The sequence below is a fragment of the Triplophysa rosa genome, linkage group LG21 (genome assembly GCF_024868665.1).
Source record: "Triplophysa rosa linkage group LG21, Trosa_1v2, whole genome shotgun sequence".
Lineage (NCBI taxonomy): Eukaryota > Metazoa > Chordata > Actinopteri > Cypriniformes > Nemacheilidae > Triplophysa > Triplophysa rosa.
The window spans coordinates 16,094,423-16,106,210 of NC_079910.1; the positions used below are offsets into that span (position 1 = coordinate 16,094,423).

The following is an 11,788-nucleotide window of genomic DNA, read 5'->3' on the forward strand; positions in this document are numbered from 1 at the left end:
TCACATTTCGTTGCCTTGTACCTTCGTACATGTGCAATGACAATAAATTGAATCTAAAAAAATGTTTTGTATCTGACTGCATTAGGAGATTAATTTTCAAGATTAACTGTCATTTTAAGTGTTTGTCAGTAAAAAGAAAGACGTGTTCGTGTTTTTGTTGATTTATCTTTGAGATTTAGGAGAGTTTTGGTATTATTTTTAAGTTTGGGTTTTTTAGTTATACCGTTGTTCAGAAAAGAGCGGTGTTTGTGCCTATAGGCTGAGGGAGGCACAATGTTAGTTATGAAGTGTGTTATTTCTCTTATTGAGCAGTAACTGTGCTAATGCCAGTACAGAGACCACCAGTCTCTTCTCACTTGACCATCTATGTTGTAAAGACAATAGTATATTTCAATATGAAAGTAAGTGATCCGTGAAGTTTGAGTTAGACACGTGTTTTTGTTCAGCGTATTTGTTTTTGTTTACTTAAGTAACATTTACTTGGTATTTTAACAAAAACTAAATGTTTTTAATAAGTAGAATTTACTTTATTCTGGTTAGTAAGTTGTACTTGAATTATAGCAGAAAAGTTTACTGAAAACAATTTCGTGCAAATTGTTACGAGGATTTTATTAAGTAAATTCTACAAGTAATGTTTTTCAGTGTTTATAAAAGAAATTGTTATTTTCAAAGCCTTGAAAAATAACCTTACATGAATGTAAGTAATCATAGAGCCGTGTTCATCCGTATCTTGTATGGGTGACTCATGTCTTGCAATGGTATTCATATGGGTGGCATCCCTCTTTTCGCATGACAGTATTAATAGCATATCACTACAGAATGATGAGGTTTGCATCACTCACAGATAAATCCTCACGAAAGTGATTAAGAACTCAGTCATGATGCTAAACAGGACGGTGCTTTGGAGCATTTAAGGTGACAACTGGATGTGAGTACTCAAATTGTCCTCCTCCTCCTCGACTCTAAAGACATTCTCTGCAATATTTGAAGGTCATGCAACTGGGCCACTGCAGATCTAAGTCTAGCTTTTTCAAAGGCACATTGATTTATGAAACACAAAATATTGACGGTACAGTATGAATATTTGGTTTTATGCTTCTTTTTTTTGTGAAAGAAACTTTTAATTATGGGTATCACTGCTCAAGTAATTTGGCACCCAAACAGAAATACATTTATGGATTTACCCCTATTGACTTCTATTGGAATCAAACCTTCACACTACTACGCTGTACTGTTTAAAAATTGAGAGATCACTCCAGTTTTGCTTGCATTTCTGCATGTATTATGACAATTTGCACTGAATGGGAGCCTTTTCTGTCCCCATTATATGTCTAAAAATACATAAATATTAACTTTAAAATACATTTTATTATTAAGCAAAGTTCCATGAACATTAAGCTAACTGCAAATTTAAAATGTAAAATATAAAACATGAAAAAAACTGCCTGAAAAAATAGCATTAGTTATGTACCCCCAATATCTATAATTATACCTTCCCATGCAATATAAAGGTTAAATCCCTCAAATATCTTTTTTCATAAAAATCGATAATATTTATATATATTACACATTTGCAGTCGTGTCCCCAGGTTTTTACTCAGCCATGTTACCCTAACACATCATCACCTCTGTAAACTTTAAAATGATCCACAACACATCAGAAAGTTTCATCATGTTGGTCTTCTGAAGGCCATGTGAATAACAAAAGTATATTTTCTCATTTTCTTTTTTGTATATTTTATGATATTTTAGCAATGACTGGAGAGGGTGAATCTCAACATACAGTCCTATTACCTATTATTTCTTGGAAGTTACTTATTTTATTTTTTAGCAAATCACTACAATTTCCTTAATGTCCTTGTGTTATTAACATGTTCACCATGTGGCTATATATGGATATGGAAGATTCATCTTCCGTTTAAAAACATAAGTAAAACATAAAAAGCTTTCCAAGATTGACATAACACACATAAAACGATTTTGACGTGTTTCATTCAGCAAATGGCACGGACCTGACCCAAACCCAAAATTCAGGAATGACATAAAGTCACCCAACAGTGATATGAAAGACTGAGAGAATGCGAAGACGCATGAAAGTTGTGACAAAAAAATCATAATATTTTCATTTTTTAACTAATCCTAAAATACATGTAAAACATTAGTATTGTGATGTTTTAACATAAAAATAAACTTGTTGTCTTTGCAATATTCAAGATCTACAGTCATTGTATCTTTTTGGTATTTTGACCCCTTTCATTTTTTTGCAAATAAAAACAACATATCCGTTTGGAATTTGGGAGAAATGTTGTTAGTTCACAGAACGAAACAAAAATGATAATTTTACTTAAACACTACCTATAAATAATAAATTCTGAAAAAAAAATTAAAAAAATTTAATTTGTTCTCTAAATTTTTTCTGTATCTGTATCTTCTAGAAGAGGGATAGGCTAGCGCTTTAATAGTTCACTAAGAAAATAAAGTTTTAATAGAAATCTGCGACCATTTCGTGGGGTATATTTTGAATACAGTACACTGCATTGTTAAGCTCTAACAACGCATTTTATCTATATTCACAATACATCACTGCCTCCTGTACCATATTGTTAAAATGTACATTTCAGCCTGATGCAACAGTACAAGCATTGCACCATAACAACAACCTCTGTGTCACGGCTATGATGCGGTGATAAAGGCTTCCACACATAAACAGATAGACACACATACAAATGGGACCAGAGAAAGAAACCAACGCCACTCAAAAATGACAAGGAGGCAATCACATTTATGACTATCGGTTTATACAGCAACGTCAATGACGACATCACAGCCTGATGACACAACTGATGGATTTAGCATAACTAGCACACACACCCTCCCCAGACACCGCTTGACCGACGGGGGGGGGCATGTCAGAGCACTTACGTGGAGTTAAGAGTCTTACATGTAGCAGCAAAAACAGCACATGAACATAGACGTCCATCTTCTTTTGGAAAATAGATACTGAAGGCAGAAAAGGCAAGTGGTGTGCTGGGGCTGTCTAGCCAGGGGGAATCAGGGCCCGGAGGCTGGAGGGGGCGGGGTTTTACAAGGCACCTCCTCCTGTAAATTTGGAGGAGAAGGGAACAGTCCACAAGCGCCTACGTTTGGCAAGCTGGGGTCCACACAGGCAATCCGGCCTTTAGAGATTGAACTCCTTTAAAGCTTCAACGCTCTTCTGTCTCCTTTTCTCATTTCTGTGGGTGAACAAAAAACAAAAACACATGAAAAACTGTAGAACAGCCATGATGCTAAGGTGGTTGCCAAGGAGTTCCTATCTGACAAAGTTTTATGATTAAACTGTTGTGAGGCATTTCAGTCAACGCTGAAAAATACTGAACCTCAACCTGCACATTATTTCCTCATGATTGTTTAAATGACCTCAAATCTGAAAGTAGATCTCGCTTGCCCTGAATGAGGTCCAAGAGACGAAGACTTTCATTTAGGTCTATTATGCAACATGGAGGCTTTAAAAAGCAGAAATGCCACTGAGGTCAAACTGGTCAAAAGAGACAGTATAGGATCCATGCAGTGATGCAGGGAAAAAGGGTTTCAATTACAAGCAGCTACTCTAGCAGAAGACAGACAGACAGGAGGTGTTTGTGGATGCAGCCGTGCAGAACAGCTCTCTAATGCTCCCCAAGAAACCCAGCCTGTCCTAGATTCCCACAGTGACGTGTGCAATGTGGCAGAAGATCAGATGGATAGCTGTTAGCAAGCCTCTCTGCATTTAAACGTATCATTGTTTTACCATCACATCTGGGTTTTGCAAATGCGTGGCAATCTGAGAATCACATATTTTCATATTTAAAGTAAATGTGTATCTGATATTACTGTATACACTTTTTTTATACACGCTGACCCAAACTTTTAAAATCACTGAAATCAAAAATGATTATTTTTAATGGAATAATGCAGGGCATGTCTTTTATGAAAGCCGTCATAATAGCAATTACACAGATCTAAAGTATATGTCACAATTTACAACTTAAAAGTAAACTAAATGTAAGTGCATGTGAAAGGAATGTGGGTAGTTGACAAATAAACCGTAAATGTGTCCTACATGGTGTGGTAGCAAAAGATTACTTAACCAAACTAACAATGAAGATAAATCTCTTTTATTTATATTTGATATAAATGTTAATAATATAAAATAATATATTATTAAAAGTTTGTTTTCTAAATAGGACACATGCACGGTATTTTTGTCAACATAAATGACTGAAAGATTTCAGTATGATGTGCCAGTTGCTTAATAGCTTTGTGATAACACTTTTAACAGCTTTAGCAGATTGCTTCCTACATATAAGACTAATAAACAAGCACAGGAAACTGTCCCTGTTTTGCACGGTCTCAATTATAAGATTTGTAAACAAACTTTGAGCATCTTTATTTCTTATCCATATGTAGCTGGTATCATTCCAGACACCAATGCTGTGCTAGCTGGCACCACCTACTACAGTTCTTTATGTATGTGTGTGATATGGATAACTAAATAAATACTTTCACTATTCCAATTTTAAAAATTGGACAATTTAATTGAAACGGCCATTAAAGAGTTCACCCAAAAATTATTTCATCATGTCATTCCAAACCTGTATGACTTTCTTTCTTCTGCAGAACACAAAAGAAGATATTTTGAAGAAAAACTTCAAATCCCCGCAAAACCCATTAACTTTCATTCTGTGGACACAACACCACTGAAACATTTATCAAAATAACATATTTTTTATATATTCTACAGAAGAAAGAGTCCTATGCAGGTTTTGAACCACATATATGACAATAAATGAATAAATGATGGCATAATTTGTTTTGGTTGCCTTTAAGGCCACTGTAATTTCTGAGCCACAAGATGGCAGCACTGCCACACAGTCGCTCTTTAAATCAATGTCACCTCAAGGTGAGTGTAGGTGTGGCAGCTATGTCTATCGCAGCGTATTTGTTGAAACCCATAAGAATAAAAGCAAGAAATAACTGTACAACCTGAGCTTTCACAATACTTGCACAAGCAAACCATTACACGCAATTAAATTGTTTTGCATTTTATGACAAGGCTGTATCGTCCCATAGAGACACTTTCCATCCACAGAAACTTTCTATTGCACAAAACGTGTTCCTTGCAATGTGCTCTACAGACTATTAAAAGGTAAGAAAGATATGAATATATAAAGAAATGTTGACTGTTTTTAAAACTTTAACAGTTCCAAAGAACACTTTTAGCGCTTTTCTTTTCATGAGCCTATTTGATTATTACAATCAATAATGCATATTTATTTAAACAATAACAAAATATTGAGGTGTGGTGTGTGATTTACCTGTTTATTATAACGAGGCCAGATGTCCATCCTATATGGGAATAGAGATGGCAGGCTACTCAAAGCATTTGGCGTAGGCAGAGCAGCTTCTTGTGAATGAAACAGTGTGTCGGCAGGCGGTTGTGATTCAACACTCATTAATGTTTTACTTTGTGCCAGTTAGACAGTGTTTTTGTTTGACAGTTCAGTGATTAAACATGTATTGCACTTTCTCCCAGAGTGTGGCTTAATAGTTGGGAACTTCCAGCAGCCAACAGTTTCTTAATATGGATAGTGTAGTTGTGGTCCTGTGGTTTCAGTTTAGATTCCAGAATGGTGGCAGGTCATATTAGCTAATTTGGCTATGATCTTCCAGACTTGACACTATTCTGGAGGTTTACTGTGGAAACCAAAAAGGATGCCATGGCAACAATAGCGGGATCGCATCGTCGCTATGGAGACTGCATCACTCCGACGTGATTAGAAGTATCCAGTCGAAAGCGCTTTCAGTCTCTGATCGTTCCCCACCCTCTGTCCGTTATAGGCGCACTTTAAAAAGTCATGAGATGTGTGCTCGAATTATATTTCAGGTCGAAATTCTTATGTTTCTAAGTCTGCGCCAATAGCAGAGCAAACGTGCACTTATAGCATCTTATGCGTCATTTTCCCACATGATATGGAACATAGGCCTACTCTTGACGAGACAAAAACACACAATAGAAACGCACGAAGTATTTGTATGCTATTCCAACAAGTGACATGTTATCCGAACGACGTTTGTCCATAATGTAAGAAAATATGCAATATCTTTAAATAACCTACCTCTTTCAGACAATTGACAGCCAATGTCAATGTAGGCTATGCAATAAATAAGCAATGAGCACATTCGAATATCAATTAAGTCGATGTATTATTTAACGTATTGCCTATATGAATGACTGTACCCTAAATAGATCGCAAGCCAAAAATGTCTTTATTCTCACATGGAACAGGTGCATGGGAACGTGCGTAAAACACGTGTAATAATTTCCCCTCGATTGTATAAAACGACACACTCAGCACTTGACCGTCAAGACTGTGCCTTTACGCACATCACGATTATTGGTACGCCTGGAAAGCTGCCGTGGTTCTCAGACATAAAAAAGTCTACACGTCTGTGAACATCGTTTTAATGTTTACGCAGTTCTGGTTGTTCGGAGCGGGGAAGTTTGGCTGCTTGAAGGTGCTGTTGATGCCCTCCTCAATGACCATGTACTCCGACTTGCTGAGAGACGACGTGCTACGCGTCTTCTTGAGCTCCTCGGAGGAGGACAAAGGCTGACAGCTGCCAATGTGCAAGTACTGAGCCTGCTCCTCTCCCTCAGTCTCTCGGTGGTAAAAGTAGTTAAAATTGGACACTATAACAGGCACTGGCAAAGCGATGGTTAGCACGCCCGCAATCGCACACAGGGAGCCAACGATTTTGCCCCCTATGGTGACTGGATGCATGTCGCCGTATCCCACGGTCGTCATGGTTACCACCGCCCACCAGAACGCATCAGGGATGCTGTTGAAGCCCGAGTCAGGATCGTCTGCCTCGGCGAAGTAGACGGCGCTCGAGAACAATATAACCCCGATGAAGAGAAAGAATATGAGCAAACCCAGCTCTCTCATGCTGGCTTTGAGCGTTTGCCCCAAGATCTGGAGACCTTTAGAGTGCCGCGATAGTTTGAAAATCCTAAACACACGGACTAGTCTGATGACCCGGAGAATGGCCAAAGACATCGCCTGCTGGCCGTTACCTTGCCTTTCCGCCAGTTCTGTTCCCAGTGTGATGAAATAGGGTATGATGGCCACGATGTCAATGATGTTCATTATGTTTTTGGAGAACGTGGCTTTGCTCGGGCACGCGGAGAATCTGACGAGCAGTTCGAACGAAAACCAAATGATACAAAGCGTCTCGACGACGAAAAATGGGTCCGAGAAGGGACTCGTGAGGTAAGGGAGAGTTCCGTTTAAAAGGGGAGCGACAGTCGTGGGGTCTTTGTCGTCCCGAAACTCGGGTAACGTTTCCAAACAAAAGATCACGATAGATATTAAAATGACCAAGACTGAGACGATTGCGATACCCCTGGCTGGACCAGAGGTCTCTGGATACTCGAAGAGCAACCACACCTGTCGCTGGAATTCGTTTGTGGGTAACGGGCGCTCTTCCTCTTTTATAAAGCCCTCGTCCTCTCTGAATTTCTCCATGGCTTCCTCGCCAAGTTCGTAGAAGCGTATCTCTTCGGAGAAGATGTCAATGGGAACGTTGACAGGTCTCCGTATCCGCCCCCCTGACTGGTAGTAATATAAGATGGCATCGAAGCTGGGGCGATTTCTGTCAAAGAAATACTCGTTTCGTAAGGGGTCGAAGTAGCGCATTCTCTTCTTGGGGTCTCCAAGTAAAGTCTCGGGGAACTGAGAAAGGGTTTTGAGCTGTGTCTCGAAACGCAAGCCTGATATGTTGATGACAACTCTCTCGCAACACTCGTGGTCTAGCTCGTAGCGCTCGAGCGAGTGATGCCCGGGCAGCGCCGCCGACTCCTCCTGCATGTTGTCACACGCAACAATTGTCATGATGCCCTGCTCGTTCTCGGTGTAGCCGTGGTTCACGAGGTTGTTGCCCCGGTGCTTGGTTGAGGATGGAGGAGGAGAGTGGAGGAGGCTGAGGTGGTCGTCCATACATCTGTTGCTTAGGTTGGAGGGGCAGTGGAAGCCGCGCCTCCTCCGCGAGCTCCAGTCAGCCACAGCCGCCCGTCGCTGCCGCGCGTCCTCTCGCTTTCTCTTCTCTCTCTTGAATCGCTACTTTCTCGCTCCAGTCTTCCCGCCCACGGCGCGCGTACTCTGGTTTATAAACATGCCTATTCCCGCCCACAGCGCGCAGACGCTCGTCGCACATCTGTGCGTCGCCCAATCGCAAACCCGACAGACATAAACATGAACCTCTGAAGCCCACCAACGTTTGTGCCAAATCCCTTGCAAAAAATAAACCACGGTTTAACTTCACTAACCATGACTATAGTCTTACAACCAAAGTGACCACAAATGTACCTATAATGGCCATTAACCATGATATTTGGTGTGTTGTAAAAATATATGCCAATAAAGGGCAGAAACATAATAGTCATCATAAGTGTCTAATCAAACCAGCAGCTAATGAATAAATACTGTCAATAAATGCTGTGATGCTTCAGCTGTCTCTGACGTGCCTTGAATACAGTCTGAGCAAGAGCTTGTGCTTGAATCCAGAATGTCAATGAGAGGTGGCATGTGCATCTGCCCGCACTTTAGAGATTAAAGGACATGCGCTGATTGACATTTAGAGGGCTGCAGGGTCTTCATCTTTATGCGAACTCAATGTTGAGTGCTCACAATGTTGGATTAGTTCATTTGGGAAATACAAGATCATGGTTATTTGTTTAGGCAGGTGTGTCGGGTGTTCGTGTTTACGGTTTCTTTTTTTAAATGCTGCTATTGATTTTGGTGCCACGTGGCACGAAAACATCCTTCATATTGAAAGAAACCGAGAAAGAAGAAACAGAGACACCCTTTACAAAGCACGTTGGAAAATTGTAAGTGACTTGAGGCAAAAAGCCAGAGAAATATACGGGCGCTATCTATCTATCTATCTATCTATCTATCTATCTATCTATCTATCTATCTATCTATCTATCTATCTATCTATCTATCTATCTATCTATCTATCTATCTATCTATCTATCTATCTATCTATCTATCTATCTGTCTATCTATCTATCTATCTATCTATCTATCTATCTATCTATCTATCTATCTATACAAAATTACATTGACAATTATATTTAAAGTCTGGGGAGGAAACACAAACTAATAGTTTAAGTTTAAATAATTGTTGACAAAGGGACAGATAATGGAAATGACATGCTTATGACATGACTGTGAATAAGGCGCATACTTTCAAAATATAAAAATGAATTGGGTCAGTAAAATGTATTTACTTCCATTTAAATAACGGATTATATAATAATATTTATAATAAAGGTTTATGGCCCTTTGATTTTCTCTACTTGCAAAAACAACTAAATGGTTTTCTGAAAATATATATTTTTTATTTTATTATAATCTGCGTTCACGTGCATCTGTCCTTAGTTCATTTAAAGGCAGGACTATAATTACTTCCATTATTGATTTATCCCTATTCTTTTGTGGTATTTACCTGACCCAAACCTCATTCCAAGCATTGTGTTCTTACACACCCAAGCACTTTCATTTAAGGTGAGACAGGGAGGTCCAGAGTCTTTGTAATTGTCCAGGGAGTCTCTGCAGATCTGATGTGACTTCATTAGTTCTCTTGTAATGGTTAGGTAATTGAATTCTGCTTTTCGAATTGTTCTCCAGTTACATTCATGACATGCTCTCTCCTCCTGCTCCTTCAGAGAGACTTTTGTGTGAGCTCCGTGTGTCCTTGACGCTGTTTTCAAACTCCACATGCACACGTCATCCTTGACGCACTGCTCTGACAATGTAACACATGCTCGGAGATGGATGGACACACGCAACTAGTTGTATGAATGCAGTTGTGAATACATTTTCACATTTGTCTGTGCAAGTCTCTGCGATTTTTGTGGATGGTTGTCAGAGCATTGTTTTATGATTTTACCACTTTAATTCTTTCTTCAACACACACACGTATAATAGCCAAGCCGTCCTGCAGTGTTCGTTTTCTAAATTCATCTCCTTATTCAGGCCACGTTGCTATAAAAAAATGCCAATTGTGTTCTGGCGAGAGAGGAGCGATGGGACGCCACAGGGGTTTTTAGCATGGTTTCCACTGGCTTGACTAAATATAGTTGAAACTGAGGCCTTATTAACCCACTAAATGAAGCTGTCTTGCATACACATGCTTTTAAACAAGGAAGATCTGCTAGGTGCTTGACTATGAAGGCACGATAACTCAAAAAGGAACAAAGGAATGATGGTTCTGGCCACAGCAAATTCAAACATTTCTTTTAAGCATTAAATGTGTTTCATGTTGAATTAGACTTAAAACATTGAAATCGAATAATTATTTAGGCATATATACAAACTACAGTATGCCTCTATGAGATTAGGAATGTTAGAGGTTTTAGGATATGAACACTGAAGAGATTATTGTAAAAACAGACAATGGAGTTCAAAAAAATCGAAAATCATGTTTTTTATGGTGCATTCCAAGTAATATCAATCAAACTGCAGTGGTTTTTTTTATTTAGTAATAATAACTCAAAAATTTAGTTTACTGACACAATAAACACGTCACTTGGAAAGATGAGGCAAATAATGAATTAATCAGTAATGCAATACATTACAAATTGGCTTCATTGCAATTTTGAGCTCAGATATTTTCAATGTCGTCTGCAAAAAAGCTATTCAACTTTTGTGACAATATGCACCATTCACAATTGGTGTCTTCATCCGTTTTAGTTTAAACTATTATCATTATTCATTCCGGTTTCAACATGTTTAGTCATGAATCCCAAATGATGATTTATTATCTGATGATTAATAATGACTTAGAAATATTATAGTGCAAGTGCAGGTGCTGTACAGTCTCCAGGCTTTTGTACTCCCTTGAGCAACTAAATCTGGCATGGTTCCGCCACTGGGCATCATCAAAACGAATCTTTGATAGCAGGGAGAACATTTCTTCCAGAGAAAACAACAAACAACCAAAGGGAAGAGAGGAGGAAGATTGAAACGATCGGACAAATAAACAACAATTTGGGCTGCATGGTGCTGCCCTCCATTCATGGGATGTAATCTCTCAGTTAATTAGGTCATGTTTAGTGAAACTGGTGGCGTCATAAATACGTTGGACAAACTCCCCAAATATTGAGTTCAACCTGGTTTTCAATAACTTATAACATTGTTTGTATTTTCTAAGCACCTTATGCAAATGAAATGTGACATAATGTGTGTCAAGTTGAAATGCCTATACTGACCAATAGCACAGAGAATCTCGATCTCTGACAATGTCATAGCTGTCAACATGACAAACCCGAACATTGAGTAATCTGAGCCATATCTAGAGACAATAATAAGAGTCAAAGTGTTTCTTTCTTTCTTACTTCTCTAAATGTCTTGTCAATTATGCCCTCTCTAAACCATAATCTGTTATTTCCTGCCACGCAGACAACAGATGATTTTAATCCATCTTTTTACAGTGTTTCCCATGGCTAAATAGGATGCCGGTAGTGATTTGTGTTTTAAAAAGGCTCAGCTGTTTCTTAAAACGTTCCCTCGAAGAGAATGCACACATGCTCCAGCTAATGAACACGGCAGACAATAAACCTCAACACCAGCTGCTAACAACTCAGTCATCTGTGACCATGAAAGAGCTCTGCTATTGAATCAAGAAAAATGTGTCTTTTACTTAAGATGAAAGCCAGACAGGGGGAAAGATTTACCTATTCAGG

At 38.8% G+C, this 11,788-nt stretch overlaps 1 protein-coding gene across 1 annotated transcript; it reads right to left on the minus strand.

The window, feature by feature from the left end:
* Nucleotides 1–2,776: 2,776 nt before the first annotated feature.
* Nucleotides 2,777–8,283, minus strand: LOC130545498 (potassium voltage-gated channel subfamily A member 3). Its single transcript, XM_057320022.1, has 2 exons — nt 5,355–8,283; nt 2,777–3,233 (listed from the first exon to the last, which is right to left on the minus strand). Exon 1 carries the CDS (start codon nt 8,034–8,036, stop codon nt 6,480–6,482), a length of 1,557 nt encoding a protein of 518 aa, XP_057176005.1. The 5' UTR covers nt 8,037–8,283; the 3' UTR covers nt 2,777–3,233; nt 5,355–6,479.
* Nucleotides 8,284–11,788: the final 3,505 nt, after the last annotated feature.